Source organism: Rhamphochromis longiceps, linkage group LG11, assembly GCF_057381845.1.
Source record: "Rhamphochromis longiceps isolate RC_006_pf linkage group LG11, R_longiceps_female_GT1.1, whole genome shotgun sequence".
Lineage (NCBI taxonomy): Eukaryota > Metazoa > Chordata > Actinopteri > Cichliformes > Cichlidae > Rhamphochromis > Rhamphochromis longiceps.
The window spans coordinates 36,084,475-36,109,188 of NC_140567.1; the positions used below are offsets into that span (position 1 = coordinate 36,084,475).

General features: G+C 40.4%; 1 protein-coding gene across 1 annotated transcript in view; it reads right to left on the reverse strand.

Moving 5' to 3' along the window:
• The window catches only part of ntrk1 (neurotrophic tyrosine kinase, receptor, type 1), a 59,908-nt gene extending 39,658 nt beyond the window's left edge, over positions 1 to 20,250 (reverse strand). The window contains exons 1-5 of the mRNA XM_085423842.1: positions 19,861 to 20,250; positions 12,471 to 12,545; positions 6,430 to 6,501; positions 3,277 to 3,345; positions 1,624 to 1,772 (exon numbers count right to left, since the gene is read on the reverse strand). Of these exons, the coding sequence (XP_085279968.1) occupies positions 1,624 to 1,772; positions 3,277 to 3,345; positions 6,430 to 6,501; positions 12,471 to 12,545; positions 19,861 to 20,057 (562 nt within the window). The 5' untranslated portion in view covers positions 20,058 to 20,250. The remainder of the gene's footprint in view (positions 1 to 1,623; positions 1,773 to 3,276; positions 3,346 to 6,429; positions 6,502 to 12,470; positions 12,546 to 19,860) is intronic.
• Positions 20,251 to 24,714: the final 4,464 nt, after the last annotated feature.

A 24,714-nucleotide genomic window follows, 5' to 3' on the forward strand; every position in this document is an offset into this window, starting at 1 on the left:
AAGAAACATTCTCACTTCTCAGAAATACTGGATTAGGCAAAGGTGCTTCTTACTCGCTCTAAAAGGCTACCCTATTATACTGGCACAATGAGACAGTACACTTTTACTAGTAAGCGTGCAGTTAAAGACTGTTTTATGTGTGATCTTACTCTGTTGGCTCTCACATACAGCACATCTCGACTGGTGTTCAACCTCATAAAAAGTCCAATTTCTTCTGACTGGCTGCTCCTCGCCTGGCTTCCTCCTCATCTCACACACAGCACAAGAAGCAAAATTTGGGGCTCAAGTGCCAAGAAGTGCAGTTCCTCGAGTGGCCACTTGAGACTGGCTCCAAAATCTAGACCATAGGTGTCAAACTCTGGCCCGCGGGCCAAATTTGGCCCGCAAACTAATTACATTTGGCCCGCGAAGCCATACCAAATTACTATTAGAGCTGGCCTACTGGTATTATACAGCTAATATATATATTGTTTAGTATTAAGTTTTGCTTGTTCGATATTCAGTTTTTCAGCAAAACGTGTTTGAGTCCATAAGAAAAGATTCATTCTTATATCTGGAGGAATAAATATATTACAATAAATATTAACGTTAGCCTGCGACTTTGTTCCAGTTTTGAATTTTGGCCCACTGTGTATTTGAGTTTGACACCCCTGATCTAGACGATCACTATAGACTCCCATAGTTAGAAACCCCAAATCATAGCACTAATAAAGATTTTTAGGCAAACCACAAACAGTTATTTAAGTCTACATTTTTAATAACTGACCCATTTGACTAAGTAGAGGCTTACCTTTATCAGCCTGAGTGCTCTGATTCTCACAGGCAGTCTTATGCTCTACTTATTTATGTAATTACCAATGAATAGTGACTGGTAATAGTGATGTACAGACTATCCAATAAGATTAGGATTAAGGGTCTATATTTGTCATGGTAGTAAGGTGACTCCCAACCTCCCAACTGGGAAGGAATAAAAGTAGCTTTTTAAAAAGGATATAAAACATAAATACATGCAAGCATCTCCTTGTTTTTATGGCAGCGAGTCTGATTTTTTAAGCTTGTGTTTCAGCTTTATTGAAATAAGTCTTAATAGTTACTGTTACTTAGCAGGACTGTGTAGCTGTGCAATGTGCTCATAAAGTCTATATAACTTCATCCTCTTGTGCAAATATGGTGACTTGTGACGGCCATAAAGTTAAGTGGATGCTTCAAAATGCAGAGTTTAGAAGCCACTGGGTGACATCACTGTGGCTAAGTCCATCTTTTATTTAAAATCTATGGCAGAGCCAGAGCATACAAGGAAATCAGTGCTGAGTCGTGTGAGCTCAGGCAGAAGGACGGAGAAAAATATTGAAAATCGAACATTTACAACAATCTGAAGCCTGAGGTTCGCTTTGGCAAACAGGGTTTAACTGCGCATGAGGTGAGAACATTATTTTTTTTAAAAACAAAAACCCAAACCTTTGACCAGATCTCACGTGTGCAACCAGCACACGTGTAGCATGACTTGCCAATAAACTACTGGTAATGTCATAAAACCTGTTGGCTTGTGTTAAATCATAACAGCTGACTGGTGTCAAACCTTTTACAGCTTTCTCAACAAGAAACAATGAAACGCATACTCACTGCAGTTTTCTATCATCAAATTGAAAAGGGACATTTTCTCGCCATCGGACAAGCAAGACAACATTTGGTTATCCAGGTCACCGCGTTCTTGCCACTGCTTCAGCCAGTAGAGCTCACATGAGCAAATGAGAGGGTTGTCTCTCAAAACGCTGAAAAGAGAAACCAACAAACAATGACTTGAAATTATTAGACATGAATCAAAAACACGTTCAGTCCTCATGCAAACAGTTTTAACTCACTGTTATATACAAATACCCTCCAAGTGTTTCATTTGAAAGCTTCTAATACAAGTGCATGACAAGGAATGTATAAAATAATTGATATAAATCCTTGAAGAATTATCTTTAATTAGAAAATAACCGTACAGACAAGCTTCTATACTTTCAGGAACCTTACAAACTACATGCTGAAAGAGGACAATCAACTCAGAAAAGAAGCAGTTAACTTTACAATATCTAAATATGTTCACCTCTGAATTGAATCAACAATTAAGGACGTGTAGTTATAGATGTAGCACAAAGACTGTTTCCCAGGTTAGTTTAGTTTCATGCTGAATAACACCTCTGTCCTTGGGCTAGAAAAAGCTAACAGCAAAAGTATAACTGACCAAAGTTCTCATCAGAAACAGAAACAGCAGGAACAGCACTGGGCCATGAGGTCACTGTGGCCTGACATGCTGGTCACATGACCATATTATACTGGGCAGTTGCTAGTTCAGGAGTGACCAGCTCACTTGCAGCCCAACTTTAAGTAAAGTGGGTGAAATCCACAAATGAACTCATTTTACACCTGTATGCCCTCCAAAAATAAGAAATAATAATTTAAAGGGCTAAAACTAACACTGAAACTAAATAAAAACTAAACTAAAACTATTTTCAAATTATAAAAACTAAGTGAAATAAGAATATCTAGTCTAGAAACTAAATGAATTTAAACTAATGAGACAAAATGAAATTGTCTTGATGCAAACATGATGTGAAGAAGTCACTTGGATTAGTTATGAAACGTTTAACCCACTGAAAACTCTACGTCCAGATGAACAGAATCAACAGCCTGCAATTGGAAAAATGTTTCCAATTGCAGGCTGGTGTTGAAGAGGAACCAGCGTAGAACAGCCCCTGCATCAGCTCCAGCACTCAGTCAGTGGAAAACAGATATACGAAGGCTGGATAAAACACACATTCTGACTTCTGAAATATGAGTTTCTGGTGCAAAGTATAATCAAAACTCCAAAGATTGTGCTCTCCTTCTCTGTCTCTGCAATTGTCACACTTTCAAAGCCATCCAGCTGCAGGTTCTTGCGCCTGGTGCAGTCAAGTTTTCTTCCAAATGCACTCTATTTTTATCCAGAAAATTCAACTTGGGTAACTTAAAGCTTGTAGAGCAATTCTGTGAAGGTAATGTGACCAACTGACTGTATGCACACTGTGTGGATGGAGAGCTGAGGTCAACTATGAGGGTAACCACAAAGCTCTGTCATGTGTTGGCACTAATGGCCATATTTTTTCATGCGGTCTGCTGCTGCAGAACAGTTGCTTACCCAAGTTTTACCTTTGAAAATTATTACATTTTTATTACCACGCTAGCTAACACAAATTTAAAATGGTTTAGATGACAGAGAGTATTCTTACTCCAAATTCTAAATAGACTCACAGGTTAAGCAGAGGCAGAAAATGAAACACCTTCCAGCTGATGTGCTCCAGAGAGTTTGATGCCAAGTTTCTGTCAAACAAAAAGAGAAGACAGGTGACATTGTGAACACTTCTTAATTCTCCTTTGTTGCATTTTCCATTGATATGCAGCCATTATATCATTTAACCTTAAGCTTTTACATGTGACATCTTTGCTGTGTCTGGATTTTACCTTTCCAGCAGCACAGACAGACAATAGTTGTCTTATTGTGCTGTCTGTTCAAATGTTGCTTTGTGAAGGAGCGCGGTTCCAAAAACAAACCAAAACAAAGCTATTACGAGTCGAAATAAAGGAAAGATTCGAGTAAATATGTTATTTTTCTTTGTAGTAATCTGGTCCTGTTCTGCAGTTGAGTCACGCTGTGATTTGATTGCTCGCTTTCAGAACAATGTGTACCTGCCTTGAATTACACTCAGTGGAAAACGTTAATGCATCCAAATGGGTCCTGATCAATTACCTTGGCACGTATTTCACACCAGCCGAGAAGCCACATTCACAAGCACCCCCGGCACATCTCTCAGTGTTTGCTTAGAGTTCAGTACATTAGGTGATTAGTTCAGTTCGCAAACACTTCTGGGGCGAGGGACAGGGCCCAGCAGTAATTCTTTGGAGTCAAATACGCTAAAGAAATACATATCGAGAAAAAAAGTTTCACATGTATCGAAGAAATGTCTGAAAAATGTCTATGAAAACCGCCGAGACATCTGGGTTTTTACTGGCCAAACGGCTGTAGCAAAGGCAGCGAATGAGTCAATGAGAATGACTCACAGACTCTTTCTTTATCTTAACTTGTATGTCTCACGTCTCTTAAACATCTGGATGAACTGCTGCTAAATTTGGAGCAGACATTTATGCTCCTTTAAATGTCATCAATTCTGCGTTTCTGATCATTTAGAAGGTCAACTGTGTTTTGAGAAAGTTTTAATAGGTTACAATTTGTTTTAAACAAACACAAAATTACTTGCATCCCTACCAGCCTTAGCTGTAACAGTGAACATGCTAATATTGTTAACATGCTAAATTAAGATGATTAAGAAAATAAAGATTACAATGACATAATCTCTCTTTTTAAATGGGACATATTTTGCTCTGATCCTTCCTTTTTTCATCCAGTGCAGCCTTTCCATTCGACAGCTGTCTTTAACAAGCCTGTCCTATTCCCTTGGGGCTATCCTCCCTTTAAGCTAACTTTCTGACTGGCTGCACCCCTGCTGTGTGGCTGAGATTTCTATATTTAGAATATCTGCTCTTACTGACATCAGACGGAGCCAAGAACAAACACAACAGTGTCAAATCAAGCATTCAGAGCAGTCTAAAGCCTTATGTGTACATGTGTTTGATGTAAAATAAAAGTATAAGAAGGCCAATTTAACTTCAGTACATCAGCAATATCATCATGAACATCTTTGCATGGGGCACACATCATTGTGCCTCACGCCGCGGAGACATCACATTGGTGTTAGCTGTCTACAGCATCATCAATATCTACTATTACCACTACAATTTAGCTCAAATTTCAATACACCAGACCTCAAATGTAGGAACGGGAGTCTTTTTCATTTTACCTACCAACCCAAACACACTCCTTATTCTGTTTCCTCGTTAAGATTTCAAAACATTTCAAATATGGTGATGAATCAAATCATACCGTATATGCCGACTTACAATAATAACACTGTAATCGAATGCTACATATCCTTTAGTCAATCCTCTCAGGCCACTTGAATATCACCACAAATGATCCTCAGACTTCCCAGGAATCAGCCTGTAAATAAACCTCCCTCTGAAGATGACAGAAAGCCACACTGGGGAGCGTCCAAATGGAAACCAATACATAATCACTCTGACAGGACCAAGGGTTCAATTATTTGTTTTCCTTGCCCCCAAAAGTTCATGTCAGATGGGTTAGCCATTGGGGCTTATCCATTACCAGACTCGATTCTTCCCCCGGTCCACAGGGGCAGAGCAGAGGCACGAACAGCAGCTCGTTTCTCTTTTTCTCTTTTTGCAATTTATATGAGCATTTTTTACAAAATGCATTTTTGCTGTTCGTACAACAATGAGAGCAGGAAGAGAGAAAAGAGGGGTTGGAGTCGACTGAGCTTCCCTGCTCAGTGCTTAGTTTGGCTGCAATCAGTCAGCCTTAATCTCAGAAACACATCTGTCACACAGAAAGCCCTACACTCCACCCAAACCCAGCCGCCCTCTCCCTCCACAGTGAAATATTGATTAAGTGATAATGGACCCTTAGTGGAGTGTATTTATTATGCATCAGTTGTCGATAATCCGCCAAAGTGAGCGAGTAAAAGGTGACTGGTGGATGTCTTCTCCAATTTCTTGAGCTCACCCTGCCTGCCTCACCACCACCACCACCCCTCCATCTATGGTCCTCGAAACCCGGCTGTCTTTCAGATAAACAACACTGGACATGTTGCACACGCTCAGTAAAATGATGAGGACAAGATGGTGGCGATAAGGGTCGCTGGCTGATGAATAGACAGATTTGATGGTTTCGGTCGATAAGGCTTCCTGGTATTATTTATTGCTGGGAATGGACCGTGAAGCTACAATGTTTGGAAAAATAAAGACTGAAAAAATAATTTCATGCAACACAATGTAGAGGCTGTAATTAACAATGAGGCTTCTTGCTAATTAGCTTTTTGGTGGTTATAACTGGATCAAATTTTATAATTGCAGATATTTTATCAGTAATAACTGACTTTAGGACTGCAGCTATGAACCATTTTCACTATTGATCCATGTAATATTCAATTTCTTGCTAATCAATGATCATAAATCCACATAATATGGAAAGCTGAAGCTATATATTAATTGTGTTTTGCACAGGCAGACAACTGAATTAAAAGTACCATATAATATAATCAGCCATGAAAGTATAAACTAATATGTATTTAATAAAATGCAAAAAAAAAAGTCATTCATGGTTTAATGTGCATCCAAAATGATTTTCCAGATTGGAGGACACAGCTGTCTGAATCTCATGTGACATGTGCAAAGAGCCGGCTGACTGACAGCGACAAACAGGATGACCGGCCCACAGGTCAAAACACGACACGGGGAACACAATCCTTCGGTATCAACAAGGACACTTACACATACTGAAGCTTGAGGTTGTTTTGGAAGGCGTAGGCAGAGATGAACCTCAGCTTGCAAAATGTGACTGTGCTGCAGAGGATGATAAAGCACAATGAACATGAAAAATCAAGAAGCAAAAAAACACTTGGAATATAATCAAGTTTTTCTTTGTTGGAAAGAAAACAACTTTAATCCTTGTCGTTTAATCATTTTGAACACAGTGTATCTGACTTTTAGTTCATCCTTTCATTCTTAACCATTTATTCAATTTAGAGTGGCATGGTGGTGCTGGAGCCGATCCCAACTATCATTTGTTGAGAGGTGGGGTAAACATTGGAGCAGCCCATCACATTCACGCCTGCAGCCAATTTAGAATCACCAGTTAAACTAGCAAACATGTCATGCATGCAACATCATAGTCCTTTGAGTATCAGGAGAGTACCCATGCAGGCATGCAAAAATCCTCATAGAGGTCTCAGTCAGCCAGCGGATTCAAACCTATGACCTTCTTGCTAACTAGGGCTGCCACGATTTGTCGACTAGTCACGATTACGTCGACTATCAAAATCGTCGACGACTGATTTAATAGTCGACGCGTCGTTTGAAGCTTTGTAAGATCCCAAAAGACGCAGGAATAAGTAGCAGGATTTAAGAGTGTAATAACGGACTGAAACAGAAGATGGCAGCACTGCATGTACAAGGATGCCAGCTGCCGTTAAACCCCGAAGAAGAAGAAGAAGAAGAAGCAGCTGTGTCCCAGAATTCATAGCGCGGCCCAGCTTAGTTTCCAACAATGGCGGCAGCTAGTTAAGTGTGCCTATGCGAAGGCACACTTATTACTATTGCTCGGATTTATTATTATTATTATTATTATTCTTTTTCCGCCTGAAATTTTGGACCGTAACTCATCCCACAGTTTTGACACAAGCTTCATATATGTTATATCATTTTGTGCGGCTGGATCAGGAATGAGTTGCTATGCCTTTTGGTGTTTATTACTTCTATAGTTTTTTAAATATGAATATTTTAATGCAAGTTTTTGCCCATTGGAATGAATGGGAACGAACGAAAGTGAAACTTAACTTACTTTGTGGTGTGTTTGCTCACTCACTTAATTTGTGGTGTGTTGGCTCACTCTAGTGGTATGTCCCCGTATTTGGATTACCATAATGACGACAATATCAACGGCGCGCACAGCGTCGGTGCTTTCAGGAACCATTGGAATTCTTAAGGTTGCACGAAGCATTGAATAGTTACGGTAACGGCAAGGGTGTATGCTTGGTGGAAAACTGCATATCCCACAATTCAAAGCACGCCTCTACCAGTCAAACAATGGCGGCTGCCACTTGGTTTAATATATTCCTCTTATTTGTGTTTCTAGGTCACAAAGTAAACTTTTAAGATATTTTCAGGTGAGAATGTGGGTGTGTAAACGTCAAATATCTGCTCGTTTTGTCAAAACATCCCATATTGGCAACAGATTTTTCACGATGTTGCGCCGCTTCACTCAAAAGCACCCAGGCTTGGCTTTCAGTGAGGCGTCTCTAACTCCTTTCATCCCCGATAGCTCCGCAAACAGTCTTTGTCTTAGCTGGACTTATTTTTCGTTTATATGGGCCGATGATGCTGGTCGATGAGGAAAAACTAACTGAGTTGTTTGGTGGTGGCTAACGCGGAGCTAGCTAGCCACCGGTATGTGTCTCTTTCCCCTCATATGTGGGGAAAGAAACATGCGAGGCGGCCGCCGATCGACCGGTTTTCAGGTGAGAATGTAGGTGTGTAAACGTCAAATATCTGCTCGTTTTGTCAAAACATCCCATATTAGCAACAGATTTCTCACGATGTTGCTGCTAGCCGGCTAGCTAGTTCGGCCGGCCGGCTAGCCGGCTAGCTAGCTCGGCTAGCTAGCGCCGCTTCGCTCAAAAGCACCCAGGCTTGGCTTTCAGTGAGGCGTCTCTAACTCCTTTCACCCCCGATCGCTCCGCAAACAGTCTTTGTATTAGCTGGACTTATTTTTCGTTTATATGGGCCGATGATGCTGGTCGATGTGGAAAAAATAACTGAGTTGTTCATATACCGGTGGCTAGCTAGCTCCGCGTTAGCCACCGGTATATGTCTCTTCCCCTCGTATGCGGGGAAAGAAACACCGATCGACCGGTGGTGGCTAACGCGGAGCTCAATCGTGGATAAGGGAAACCCAATGCAGGAGAAGCAGGCGGCTGGTGAACTGAATTTCAGGTAAGACGTTATTAACTGCACTCTATTTGGGTCAGATATAAACCGAGTTTAGGTGTAGTTTATTTTCGTTGTGCTGACAGTTACAATAACTGTACTGCGTGCTAGCTAGCACGACGGAGTTTCTATACAGCTGTGCGCGCCAAGTTACTGATTTTGAACTTTATGACAGCCTCCCCTATTTTCAGGCGAGAATATAGGGGTGTAAACTTCAAATATCTGCTCGTTTTATCAAGAAGTCCCATATTTTATCAAGAAGTCCCATATCTCTCACGATGTTACTGCTAGCGCCGCATGGCAGCTAGCTGGCTAGGGCGGCTTGGCTGACACCTAGGCCGGGCTGACTGATACCCAGGCCGGCTCACGCTCTCGTTTCACCGCCGCATGGCGGCTAGCTGGCTAGCGCGGCTTGGCTGACACCCAGGCTGGGCTGGCTGACACCCAGGCTGGGCTGGCTGACACCCAGGCCCGCTCACGCTGTCGTGTCACCCCTAGTCTTTCGTGATGACTCTTGGTTGGCTGCTGGACTTATTTTTCATTTATATGGGCTGGTGATTCAGTATGAGTGTCCGGTGAACTGAATGTCAGGTAAGACGTTATGTATATGTAAGGTAGTGACTGGAATAAGTCACAAGGTGTCGCTGTTGAGCTGCATATATGTTGTAAATTTTAGCAATTTTGACCATTTGTCCTCTGCAGGACACCGTAGTTCAGATTTCTCGTTCGCGTGGGCGCCATCTTGGTTCAGTGTTTACTGTGATGTGCAAAGGTAAGCACTGTCAGTGGCTAACTGCATTGGTTTTGTTTAAAAATAAGTGTTCCACTGTGTAAAATAGCGGTTTGTCATTTAAGCTGAGCAAATATTTTGTTTATTGAGAGGTTCATGTATTGTCTGATGAGAGTATGAGACAAAGATATACTTTTCTTTCTTACTCTCATATAAAATATTTATCTTTTATTAAATAGTTATCTGAATCTTACAACCAAAGTTTGTATAATAATACACAAGATTGGCTGTAGACCATTGTTAATCATTCAGAACACTGTGTAAAAATAACAAAAAACAAAAAGTGAATGAAAAGTGCATAAATATTTATTTTACGTGTTTGATGTGTGTGGCAGGGCGTGGTCTGCAGTGCCGCTGCAGGGGAGGTGGACCCACCTCAGCGGCATCTGCAATCACGCCTCTCAGGTGTAAAGTCTGTGCTCTCTCTGCTTTTGTTTTTTTTTTTTTTTTTTTTTTTGTGTATGTGTCGGGCTATGAGATGAAAAGCTACAGCCGGCTGTGTGGGTACAGCAACTATGTGTGAAAAGTGGTCCATAACGTAATGCTTCAAAGTGTGTTCATGCAAACATTGTCGGGTCTGCTTATGAACCTCTGCGCACAGCGTCTACAAATTGGGGCTGTACGAAGTCACCTCATCTTTACACAAAACTGTAAGCTGTCATCTGTGAGGCGCGAGCGGTGTTTGGTTTTACCATAGTTCATGGTGGAGAATGGCTGCTCCGGTGAGTTTTGCTCTCTGTAGCCGTTTGAATGGCAAACTATACTGATTAGCGGCGGCATAGGCACACTTAAAATTTCTTCAGAAATTTTCGCTTTCTAGTTAGTTTTAATATTACTCTTATTATTCTTTCTGGGTCACAAAATAAACGTTTAACATATTTTCAGGCGAGAATGTAGCTGTGTAAACCTCAAATATCGGCTCAGTTTATCAGGACACCACATATTTTCAAAAGCGCTCCGACGTTTTCGGAGACGTCTGTTACCCACTAGCTCGATAGCTAGCCGGGGGCTAGGTCACTAGCGCGGTGAGAACACCGGACTCCCGGCAAATTGTTTTCAAACCCACCGCCGTCTTTCGCTACTCAGGTTAAATATATATGAGTCACTTAGATAAATTAAAAATGTTGTTGTTTGGCTTTTTTTTTTTTTGTATTTTATTTGTTCCTGAGTAAATCGGTTTGTCTGAGATTAAAGTTATAGTTTTTACACAGCTGAATAAACGTCAAGCAGACAGCTGATTATCAGAAGTGTGAGATGCTGGAGAATATACTCCGTTGTCCTGTTATATTTTAGATAGCAAGGAGTTTATTAAACTTTACCAAAACAATCTGCAAATTTCATTAAAATTGAATAAACTATCATCTTGTCTTTATTTTTAGTTAGCACCTTAAAAGCTTAAAGCTGTAAGCTAATGATAGTTATATAAGAGCAGATGCTGCTGGTGCAATAAGCTGTAGTTTTACGTCCAGTGGATGATGATCTGATTAGTCGACTAATCGCATAAATAATCGGTGACTAGTCGACTATCAAAATAATCGTTTGTGGCAGCCCTATCCGGTTGTTCAGTCTGACGTCACTAGCCGTGTCTGGGTCTAAACTCCGCTGCAGGTCCATATATCAAACGATCACTATGGCATTACTGAGAGTTGAAAAACTGTCTAAAGTCTTTCATCTTTAATAAAATGATCAGCGTTCTGCTCTACCAGGTGTAAGAATTGAGTTTAACATCCAGGCATCCATGAAAACGGAATTTATGACATTTAACGGAGTTAGAAGTTAGCAGGGAGTTAGCTCGCTAGCTTCTATCTAAATACAATATAGCATGTCCTGACTGCGGGGTTTTGGAAACAAATTAAAACGTACAGCTCTGCTATCACTTCCAGCATAAATGAAGACAGAAAACTAAACAGCAGTGACGTTTGTAGGGTTACTGAAGTTGGGCTAGCTGGTATATAATGATGTGCTAGGTGACCGCTAGCGACACAGCTATGTTAGCATAATATAAACAAGCTAACTTTTTTTCCACTCGATAAAAGTTACCGTGAGTGTTCTCGGTGGTCAGGAACAAATGTAATCGCATGGCAGGATGCTGTAAAAGGACCAAACTTCAGCCAGGAGAACAACTGAGATAATTCATCCACAATACGAGGTTAGTCATTCATATACTGCTGCATAGGCTGGGCTGTAGTTACATCCTAAGGTTTTAAAGACTGAGCTTAAATAAATGATTAGTGGTAATAAAAGCCGAGGGAGGTCAACAGGGATCACTGACTGTTTTAGGAGCTTTTTGAGATCAAATAGAAGAAAATACATAACATTAAACATGTTAACAACACAAAAGCCATATTAAACGCAGACTACTTTAGACCCGGAAGTAGGATTCGTCGCGTCATCACTGAACAACCGGATTGCTAACCACTGCATCACCACACAACCTCAACGTTTGTCTATTTCTGCACAAACTCAGAAGTAAGAAGATCATTTCACTTTCAGATACACAGTCTGGGAAGTATGCGAACATACTTTTGAGGCTGGAGCTTAATTTTGTTCCCAAAAATAAGCTTTGACTGTTTTATCTTAGCTTTGAGCTTTCTTTCTGTCTCGTAATAGAGTAAACACTAAATGGAGCAAATCCTGCAAACTAGTTCAGGCACATGCCTCACTTTCTTCAGGGGTAATAAACCAATCCTGCTTTTGTGAGTCTATTTAAACTAAAAATGTCCCATCTATCCCTCTGATATGTGAGTGTTGCTGCCCTTCATCACTCCCTTTTGGTTCAACCCCTCCTCTGCCTAAGCATCCACCTGTAGGCTTTGAGCAAGATAATCATATCTGCGGGAAGTAATGTGCTCAGAGCCTAGACTCCAGTCTACCTCTATTCTCCTGCTGTAGGAAAATCATTTCAAACATCAGTTTTCTGACTGAAGTATAGTGTGAGAATAGAAAACTTGACACACACAACAATGATAAGAGGACAGATCAGTCAGTTGTATAGGTTGACAAACTCAAAATAAGTTGAGAGAAAAGAATGACTTACAGGTTTTTCAGCTCTCTGTAGAAGATAAGGTCGACTTCTGTTATGTTCTCCAGGCTGGCTTGGTTTTCTATGTAACTAGTTAATAAAGAAAGGACGACAGAAAGTGATGGAGAGAGAGTTAGATGAAGGTATTGTGTTGTGACCTTCAGTCTTTTGTTATGTAGACATTCATATACTGTAAGCTCATACTGAATAGGAAATATGCAAAAGAAAAAAAGACTAATAAAAGGATTGATTGAACTTGATTCAGACCAGAAAAGAAGTCGTTTTCTTTGGGGGAATTCCAACAGTGGAAAGATGCAGGAATAACAGCAACAAGGAGAAATAACTACATTTAAAAAAACAGGTGCTTTGTACTCAAACCCCCAAGAAACACGATGAAAAGACATAAAGTTTCTAAATTAAACAAAAAGAAGCTAAAGCAGGATTTATATTTCAGATTTGATTTTATCCTCTGATTGGTAACAATTATTTTATGCATAGTCAATATAAGATTGCAGCAACTGAACAATCAAAACAACAGTAACAAAAACATCACACGAAACATTGTCCAGAAATAAACCTGGAAGCCAATGAAGTCAGCATCATGACACTGAGGAAGAGGATCCCAGCCACCTTTGTAACTATGGCCTTTTGAAGAGCAATGGCAGCTACTTGATGTGACGTGAACAGCATCATGGAAACCAGTTTCATCCCAGTGGTTCTTCACTCGGGTCAGTATGTCAGACATGTATCAGATCTACCTCACATGAGAGTTATCTTAAACAGATATGAAAATATACTATCCGGTCAAAAGATTGGAAGTCACACATGAGCAAAAGCTAAAACACTTTTTCTGCACTCTTAGCAAACTGACCTGCAGTATGTCAACGTTATACAAATACCAGCTTCTTAGTTAAAAGGCAACAATTATACTTTAATGTTCTCTCATATGTATGCTGTTACAAAGATCAAACTAAATTTCAAGTGATGAGATCAGCTCATATCAACCAAAAGCTCAAACTTTCAGTGAGAGCAGATATTCTTAGTATGGTCACCTCAGGCGCGCACTCTGACTTTGAGCACAGAAAATAAAGTTGTCTTAATCGGAGTGGAAAGCGAGCTACAATAGGTTGTTTCAGATGTGCACAAAGGTCCAGTGTAATATAATTAAGGTTTTTTTTTAATGAAGGTTATATCAAAAAGCATCAGTAACAACAGTTTGGGACATGCAACCCTGGAACTTGAACACCCACAAAACAGACTAAGAGCAGATGACAAACCCTGGCAAGAAGTCCAGGGACGCACAAATGGCAAAGCCTAATAAAAGCGAATGTGCCACTCATGTGGGGGGAAAAATAATGCCCTAAGATGTGCCAGGCGAACGGGAAATTCTTCTCAATGAGTCACTTTCCACTTTTCCAGACAGAGCCTACCTCAGAATAACTAGTGAGCCGCAGATCGATGTAGCACTCAATGGAAGGACAGCCAGCTCTTTTCAGGAGATATCTGAATAGATGGCCCGTTTAGACCTTCCAAGGATCTCACTGGAGATCTGTCCACCTCATTCTGTGCCCTTCTCCAACTCTCCAGTCCCTGCTAGGCTCCATATAAATGTTGCTCATTTTGCTCAGGAGGACACTTACTTAATGGGCTTTTAAAAAGATGTGTAGATACAAAAATTGAAGGATTTTATTTATGTGAGTGTTTTTAGCCCTTTGTTGAATGCATTATAATATCCTTCAGAAAGTGTAAAATGAACCAAATGGCCAGAATCAATAGAAAATATAAAAATAATGCCCTTTTCTGGAGACTGCCTTGAGGCAAGCACAATAGAGAAGAATATGAAACATAGAAAGGGAATGTTTAAACAACCACAAGTTTTTTGTTACAAATAATAAGAAAGATTTAAAGATGGGTTCTCTGCAGTATTAACGCACTTCTATCGTACATAGATGAAACAATATGCAGAAATGTAAAAAACAAACTGTCACTATGAAAAATAACAGTAACAGAATACTGAGAGCAATAACACCAGTAAACAACATTGCTTTTGCAAAACTCGCCAGACCTCTGCATTTCGAAGTTTCAATTTTAGCATTTTGGCACCCGCCATGTTGGTTATTCAAAGCCAGAGGTTTACTTTAGGCACCAGTCACACCAGCATGGAAGCCAGTCAGTGACCAACTGGCTACCACCGGTCTCGAGGAAAAATGTGCATTCTTCGACGACTTGCGAGTTGTTGCTGGCGTTGATGCTTTTTAATGCTGAGCTCTAAGGGAACTGACTTGCTTTTGACAACTTGAATAACTGCTGTTTTTGCCACTTGTGCATTGGATCCATTTTTCACCCCATGGTTCCTGTTGAGGCTATAATTGGTTTAGTTGGTCTGATGAGCACATAGTCAAGATATGATTACTGTGCTGAACACTCCATTGAAGACAATACCAGCTGACCGCTTCTTCTCTAAATAGCTCTTGCATAGTTTGGAGCTGTGCTTTGTGCCACTGTCCTGTTGGCTCAAACCAATTAACATCCATAAGATATTGCACGGTCTTGTACAATGAAGTGATTTATCCTGTACAAATCTCCCACTTTACCACCACCAACACCCCCCAAAATATCATGTTCTGTGTCATTAGTGGGAACATCTTTAAACATTAGAATCTGTCCATAACACCCTTCCCCATCATCATCATCTGCCCACTGCCTGTGTTTTTTGCCCATTTCTATCTGTTCTCTTTAGTCTTTAATCTCACATGTACCTTTTTCTGCCTAGAAGCCAATATCCTGGAGTTGGCCCTTCACTGTTGAGACTGATGTTTTGAGAGTAATGAAGCTGCCAGTTGAAGACCTATGAGGCATCTGTTTCTCAGACTCTGATGTGCTCTTGCTCAGCGGTGCACTGTGGCCTCTTACTTCTCTTTCTATTCTGTTTAGAGCCGGTTTGCCCTGCTCTCTGATGGGAGTAGTACACACTGTTTTATGAAATCTTCCATTTTCGGGGGCAATTTTCCACATGGAATAGCCTTCATTTCTTAGACCAGGAATACTCTGACAAATTTCAAAAGAAAGTAATTTCTCATAAAACCCACAAAAAGCTCCAGAGGCTCGACTAGCCAAACTGCTTCCTTAATCAGCACAGGACTTTTAGGCTGTGCTAACACAACCAGAAAATGTTTTCTTTCAGTGATCAATTAGTATTTTGATACGATGAAGTTGCATTAGATAAACCTGTTGTATATCTAAATAGAAAATAAATATCTATGATCACTAGTTGGATTAATGACAGTCAGTTATGGCCTTTCTGATCAAACATTTGAGTGGTTATGTACCTATGAAACAATGCCACTGAATGATAATCAAATATCTTAACCCCTTAATGCCTAGTGTGCCATATTTGATAAGTTTTAGTGAGTTTTTGAATTCTAAATCATCAGTGTGATCTTTTTTTCTCCAACACATTTTAGGCAATAAAAAAGCAATACTTACAAAGAATAAAAACACTGAAAATATCATGTTTTCAAAATAAAATATTTTTCACTGAGGTAAAAGAGTATTTTTGATTAATGCAATTACTAAAAACATTCAGCAATGATTACGTAGCTGCAAATTATTCAGAAGAGTTCAGCTGTTGAAATTTCAATCCAAGCCGCTAAAAAAAAGATTCACAAATACAACCTTTACCTAAAATGGGAAACGATATTTTGAGAAAAGCTTCGTGCTAACTAACAAACCATTTTCCTCCAACAAAACCTGTGACATGAGCTGAAAGGGCTATGTGAGGACGTGTAGAACGACCCTGAAGGTGAGATCCTACATATGATTCAAAAGCTGATGAATGCTGTTTGCTTGAAGGGGACCTATAATGCTTTTCTTTACTTTCTGTCATGCATCCTTGTGATGGATGCTCACGCTGACGATAGCCAAAGTTTAAGCTAAGAGGACAGATTATCTACAAGCAATCCCTGAGAGCAAGGATATCGGATATCACTGCTCTAAACATCAAACAACATTTACATTTTTGCTTAATTAACTTTTCTGCTGAAATGACATTAGCTGTGACATAGACCAGCAGTCCCCAACCCCCGGGCCATGGACTGGTACTGGTCCGTGAGTCGTTCGGTACCGGGCTGTGAGAGTTGGGGCTTGGGTGTGAAATTTGTGGTTTTCAGGGTTTTTATTGTTAACTCGGTTTCCCTGGGTCTTTTCCCGTGTTGTAGTTGTTTTTGTTATTTTGAAAAAAATATCTAGGCATTACCATAGCAACCAGAGAGCATTAAGGGGCAGAGAGGAGGATGTTACTCTCAACGTTGTTGGTGCATCTCAGGAGGACGCTGCTAATAAAGTTACACAATTACACTGTGAATTCTCATTTATTATTATATTTTAAAAATACCACAGGTTTTGTCTTGGTCATATCATTTTATTTTGTTGTATTTATCTGCGACACCTAAAGGCCGGTCTGTGAAAATATTGTCTAACATTGAACTGGTCCGTGGCGAATAAAAGGGGACTGCTGCCATAGACGGTATATAAAAGATGGATGTAGGCACGGGGGTTTCTAGACTCCACAATTTGGTTTCTGCTCCACTCCAGTTTTCTTAATAAAGGTTTGATGTTGAATTTATTTGTTGGGGTTGGATTAGCTTCTCTGTTGGAAAAATTAAAGTGCCTTAAATGTGCATTTTATCTGAAACGACAATAAAACTTTGGTCCAATAAAAGTCTGACTTCACACCGGTAAACACTTTCCTGATAAGTTTTTTGGCCCAGTCACTCATTTCCGGTCACTCTAAATAAAACATAGAAGTCTACTTAGTAAATCTTGGTGATACTATGTTTCAAAATGAAAGGAAATGCTCATCTCCAGGCTTCATAATGGGATGCCAGAAACCAATAGGTGACGTCACAGTAACTACAGTCACCTTTTGATAACCCTGGACGGGTCACCAGCCTTCCCTAACTGTCAAATCCACAGAAAAAGTCAATCTAGAATCACCAGCTAACCTAACATGCATCGATGGATTGTGGGAAGAAACAGGAGAACCTGAAAAGACCCACAAAGGCAAAAGATGAGCATGCAAACACCAAATAGAAAGGTCAGCTCTCGATAATTTATGGTTATGCTACAGCTTATGATTCACAGATTTGAAAAATGTGTCATTTTGTAGCAAAAGTGGAGGTTATGCAATCAAAAAATGAATAAGAAAGAAAGAAAGAGAAGACTGGACCTATGCCATAAACATACCTGTGCTAATTTCTAATTAATGATGGTCACTTTCAGCGTGTGCTGTTGTTTCAACTTCCCAGTTCGCTGTATGTCAGCTGCAACACACAAACCTTTTTATTCATGTCTGATTGACCCACACAGCAATAATATGATTACAGGGCAGGTGGGCCCAGGATCACCCATCGCCCTTACTTATTGGATTGAGCCAAGTGGGTTGTATATCATCTATTGTTCCCGGGTGGGGGCACTGACTGGCAATTCACAAAATTGAATTTATAACTCAGCTTATGATGAATTTCAGCCTGTGTTCCACAGTTAATGGCCCCTTGTTTGTTCCACATATCGGCTGTATTCCCTTGCACCGCCAATACAGAGAAGTGTTGTTGTTTGCTGGCATGTAGAGCACCACGCTAAACAGAAGCCCACTCGCTTATTGATTTCAGAGAGAATGTCAAGCCTCAACCTGAGCCCTACCAAGCATGTTCAGCTGCAGATACGAGGAAACACCTGGTGTGATAGAGGGGCTATAGTACAGTGGAAAAAAGAAGGGGAGTATAGGTGAATAGAAGTAGAAAGTGGCAGTGGATTGACTTTCTCCAACGAAATAGCATTTCAGAAGTTTAGTTCCTTAACAGGTGCTAATTGCTCAGATCCGGGAACTGGAACAAAGAGAGAACAGCGTGGCGGTGCGGAGAGTGACATTTAATTTTCCATGTTGGAGCTGATGGCGGGTTGCATAATAATACAGCAGCTTTCTTTGAATCACAGGTGGTCAGTTTTCTACTTCTTTTTCAGTGCAAAGTTTTAAAAAGCCAATTTTAAATAACAGTCATCTGCTGCAGACATGCTGTCGCAGACTGAGAAATCTCAATTCATCTCAGTTATTCATGAGTTTTGTTCAAGCACATTCCCCAGGGCCTGCCTGTCAATCAGCTGGGTGATTATTTTTTTAAAGCGTGATGTCTGGTTGTGAAGAACTAACTAACCAAAAAATAAATAAATAAAAAATAAACAGATCAGCCATCTTCCATTTCATATTTTACCAACATACTGAAGCCCACTAAAGGAAGACGTACTCGGTCAGACCAACCTTAGCGGGTCAGACAATCATTCAAGAATGGAATTTATATTAGAGCCACAAAAATTAAGAAATACTTTCTACACATGGTTTGTATAGTCTAGTATGTGTTTTTAACTATGACACATCAAGTAAATATTTTTTCCACCTAAACTTTATAATGCACCTTTACAACTTCTTTTTCCTTCCCCTAAATATAACTAACAAGAAATCATCACATAGTTTATGTGATGCGATAAATTTGTATTATTCTGAAAACTTTGCACTCAAACCTGAGATATCATCAGCAAAAAGAGGTCAAACTTTGAAACTGCCAAAAGTAGAGCGAGGAGATCCACTGAAGATCTTGAGGGACACAGACACAGACTGGCTGGAAGACATCAGTTTCCATCACTCTGTGGCAGTTACTGTCAGCTCCAGATCCAATATTGATTGCCAATAGCCAAAGTGTCTAAATTACTGACATTCTAATGCATCTCAGATAGCAGAAGCTTTATTTTACCTCAAGAGGAACCTAAATTTGGCTAGCAATGACATCATTCACTGGAGATGAGAAATTATGGAAGATGTTGTGAGGCACAACCAGACATCACCAGCGTTGTGACAGACCACTTTACCACAGTACAAGCTGTATCTGACTTTTTAATATGAAAATAATGAAAAACTAAAGTACATGTGCATTTGAACTTCAGAAACTTATAACGCATTAGCATTAAAAGAAGAATAAAGTCAATGTGTCTTACTGAACTCTGTCTATGGGCTACTTCTGCTTCCATCTCACGCATATGCACAACCTTAGCTATGACTGTAGAGCTAAACACCCAGAGCAGACATATAAACTCTCTTAAACTGAAAAAAGCCCACAAATTATTTACAAATGTGGCCCTAATGTGAGAATTCACATCAGATGTGAAGGCTTTGGAAAATTGCCCCATTAAAACCAAAACTCTGGCACTGAAACAAGTTTTAGTGACAACATAAGGTGAACACAAACTGAGAAAATCAAGCTTGGCTGACAACCAACATCAAGGCATGTGAGCACATCTGACACACTCATGCTCATTCAGAGGAACATGCAGAGCAGGTGCACATCGTACTCACATCTCTGTCACGTTCTCGCTCTCTTGCAAAGCAAGCGGCGGGATGCTGGTTATGCCATTGGGTTCCAGGCACTGCAGCATGGCAAAAGAGCACCGGCAAGCCGATGGGCATCCGCCCAGGGTGGGAGTTGGTGCCGGGCTCAGCAGGATGAGCACCAGGGGCAGCAGAAGTGCCAGGGCCCGAGGTGCCATAGCCATCTCAAAAAAGGATTTCCTCAGCTCCACCAGTAGCCTTGGCAGTTGTAGTTAGAGTCAGTGTAATTCAGCTAATGCAGAGTGAATAAGAGTGTTGAAGAGCTTTCACACAATCCTCCTCTTGACTCTGGAAGGGTTGAGATCCCAGCTGGTCAGGGTCTGGTACTGAGCCACAGCTGTACTGAGCAGCAGGAGGGGCAGGCAGGCAAAGCAAGCAAAGGGGCCCTTGGGACATGGTAGTAGTGGGCTGCAGCCTCTTTTTCTCTCCTCCACGATGAAGGGAGGAGCAATATACCACGGGCCAGAGTCACCAGACACCTCAGAAAAGGGGGAGAGGGAGGGGTGGAGGTGAAGGGTGTGTGTTGATGATAATGAGCAGAGGAGATGGGGATATGGTCGGTGGTGAACTCATCTCCTACTCCTCCTCCTCCTCCCCCATTCCCGGGTGAGAAGTCTGCTGTCCCGCCAGCCAAGCCAAGAAGTCAGGGCTCTTGGGTGCTTGGATGTATACAGCAGCGGACTCACGCTCTCCCCACTGCAGCAACATCCGGCTGCAGTGATGGATCTCTATGCCCCGGGAGTGACAGCGCTCTGGGAGTGACTGTGTCCCAATTGCTGGCAGGTTCATGACTGTTGACACTTAGGAGGTCAGTGATGACTAAGTAGCTGTGGAGGCGCGTGTTCTATTTACAGTAAGCTGTTTTTCCAAAAACTCCCAACAGGATTCAATAATAGGAAGCAAAAGCAGAGGAATGTAGGTCTTTAGAGTTTGTTTTTCCATCAATGGATCATTTAAAGTGTCGTTAGCCCCACATCATTAGCTCACAGTCATTTTAAAAAAGTGACTTCTAGTTCATGTTGACAAATGAGTATCAACTTGATTTATATGGAGTCCATCTAAACTAGTAGCCACTGAACATTCTGCCAAATGTTATAGTACAGCCTTTATTAAGACATCTGTTTAATCAGATGTTTCAAAAACTATTGCTCACTATAGACTTGAGAGTCCTTTTTCCCACAAATTGCATACAACCCAATAAAAAAATTAAATAAAATGCTACTCTCTATGAGTGGCATGATTATGTTGCATACAAGTCAGGAAAAAAAGGACTGTGCTGCCAAAGAAGCTGAAATAGAATATTAAGTAAAATAAAAGAATCCAATTAGAATTAAAGGAAGCTTATTATACAACAAAATAAGAAGCAGCCCTTATTAAACCAGGAAGGTTTAAACCAGTTTCACCTCATTAACAGCTATACTGAGAATAAACAAAGACAAGCCAATAATTCCTGAATTAATGAGAGCTTTAAAATATTCTATACACTAAATCGTAGAGCCTAGAGATCGATACGGGTGTAGGTGGGTTTGTGGATCATTCGTGTATCACAGTTATCAAAGCCTCTTGGTATCCCCATCTCCATGCTGGAAATGGATAACCCATTCTCTGCAATTCAGCCGGGGAAATGTCGTGGAGAACACGGAGAAACAAGGAGAAAATTTATAACCTACTGATAGAGGTATTTAACAACCCATTTGTGGACTCCAGACTCCCTGAATGAGTGTACAGAGCCAATATGTATAAGTATTATCCAAGATACTGGCTTTCAGGGGAGAGAAGGTTCTAACTTCAATAAAAGATGAGGTAAGATTAATTAGGGCTTGAATCCTATAACATAACAAAAGACGCCTACTCTATATCATTCATTATCTCAGCACCCATAAAAAGTTAGGTGCTGCTGTTTCCACTGAGGCTGAAAAAGTCAGTAGAACTGAATGGGAAGATATGTGTCTGCTATCTGCTCCCTTCAAAATAAAAAGAGGCACAGCTGATTAGGAGCCTTAGCATTGGCTAAATCCAGATATTCAAGAAATAACAGTGGGTAACAAACAATAACATTTTATTGTACGCCGATGACATTGTTCTGACATTAACAAATGATTCTCACTAATTAGCAGCGTTAACTGAATGTGTTGAAGAAATCAGGCTAATATGTAGGTAGAAAGTAATTTGGCAATAATTATCCTAAATAGTGGAAGAAATAATGAACCAGCCTGAATTCAGCCTTGCTGCTTGGTACCGTCGGGGTTTGTAGCATGAGCTGTTTGTAAATCTAAACATGACAACATTAGAACCACCAAAATATCGTAAAATAACGCATTCATTTTAAGATTCTGCTTCTCATTTTTAATTTTCTTCTGCACATCACCATTCCTTCCCTTCTGAGAGCCTCCTGCTCTGTTACTCCTATCATACCATCTGCTCGTCTGACCACCATGAGCTTTCAGCCGAGTAGCCCCTCATCCTTGGAACCTGAAAGAGCTCTCACACATTGTGAAAAACAACCATGTGATAACTTATGCATTATGGGCCTGGAGGAAACAAAAATATTTATAATATTCATCCTCTTTATCGTATAACAACACTGACAGATAATCTTGCAAAGTTTACACTTTGACAAAGAACTGGCATTGTTAGAATCTTTGACCTCTTTGAGAATGGGGAATTTAGGACATTTGACTCACTGGAAGCTCGATATAATATATCAAATATATTAAGACTTCTACAAATATTTATAGACCAGAACCTTTGTATACAACTCACTAGAAATTCCAGATGACTCACATCCGTTAGATACGATTTTTTCTTAAGTACAAGCAGCAGAAACACAAATTTTATTCTGACATGTTTTGCTTGAATCTGGATAAACTTTCATGACTAATGATGTCCTGGAGTATTATCACCAAATCTGTAATAGATAATGATGTGTGGGACAAATTTCTTTGAATACCTTGCAGAATTTCAATTTGCAGGTCTAAAGAATTACAATTTCATATTTTGCACCATATCTACGTACCGTAAACCACTCAATCAATCGGTTACAGATACTTCTGATTAATTGAGCTTTATTTATAGAGCTCCAAATCACAACAACCGTTGTCTCACAGTATTTTATAGTAAAGACTCTAATAGTATAAAACCCATTCCAACCTCTGCACCACCAAAAGCTGTCAAAGAACATCACTGACAACACCGTAGATCTGCATTATGTTACTTATTTCACAACCTCTGCTGTTTTTCTGCATAAACTGCAACATATTCAAACCATCTTCTACATGAAAGAGGTATGAGCTAAAAAGCAAAGTGAGACCATGCTGATAGGCGAGTTCACTGACGGTGTGATTTATCCTGCAGCTGCAAACATTAACCTGCTGCAGAGACCCGTTACTGTCCATCACTCATATATTCTTTAGATGAGTGCAGCCAATTTTCATCAGTGGGCCATGCACTGTGCCCCACCCCCATTTCTCTTGGTCACTCTGCACATGAGTAAGGTCAAAATGTCCTGACCACAGTTACTGGCCATAAGCTAAATAGCTATTTTTTGCTGCTGTCATCAGGATTATCTGGTGGCTTAATTGCACTTCCTTTTGCTTGGCCTTAGCTCAGCAAAAGCATTCATTCACACGATAAAGTGTCTGAAAGCTTAGACGTAGCAGATGAAGATGATACATTTCTTTGAGGTTTATGTAATGCAAGCAGGTTGTAATGTGTGCTTTCTCGTTTAAAAAAAATTAAAAACATATTTACATTCTTATTAAAACATATCTATAATTTCCAAGCTCTGTTTGACACAAGGATATCCTGGTGGCAAGGTGGTTAGCACCACTGCTGCATCGCAAGAAGGCCCAGGCTCTGAATCCAGGCCGAGGCCTTTCTGTGTGGAGTCGCTTGTTCTTCCCGTATCTGCATATCTGCATAGGTGCACTTAGTTGGGGCTCTACTAAAATAGCTGTTGGAGAAACAGCTTTATAATTTTCCCTGTAGTACCAAGGGCCCAGGATTTAAAGGTAGAATAATGTCTCAGCATCTCTTAATTGTACTTCAATGTTTCTCCTACAGGCCTCCAGATGGAGTGAGCTGCAAAATAACTGTGCAGAACCCACGAAGGGAGAAAGAGAGCAAATCGCAACAGGTCCAAAAAAACCAACTTGTTCCCAAGGCGTCAATTACAGGACTTTCTGTGAGATGCCACTGGAGTCAGAGAGACATACACAAGCCTCCTTTGGCATAGGAAACTTGATGGAAAAGATGTGCCAAGAGAGAGAGAGAGAGAGAGAGAGAGAGAGAGAGAGAGAGAGAGAGAGAGAGAGAGAGAAATGTGCTTAGGCACCAAAAACAACTCTTAGTTTTAGGAAATGTGATGGTTCCTGTACAAGCATCCATATGTGACAACCTGGGACTAATTTTCCTCTCTCTTCCTCCTGTTACCATAACCTGTTGCCAAAGAACACCTTGTGGGTACCTGAGAGATGCCAGATAACTTTACAAAACATATTTGATGCCCTGTTAATGTGAAAAGTCTGAGAACCCAAATAAAAGAGAAAACCACAGCATTCGTTCTTTCAAATTCTGTCAACAAAAGAAGATGCAAGGTCCATAATATACTAAAAATTAATTGTCCATTTACAACACTGCAGAGGTACATGCTGACATCCCACAAGTGCACCTGTAAAAATGTTGCTATCTCCTGTCAGCAGGAAAACGAGAAATCCATGTAAAATATTTTAACCTGAAAAAAAACCCAGTCTCAAATCTCAAACTTGGGTCGATGATAAAAGTTACACCACGCAGACCAACATAGACCCACGTGTATCTACG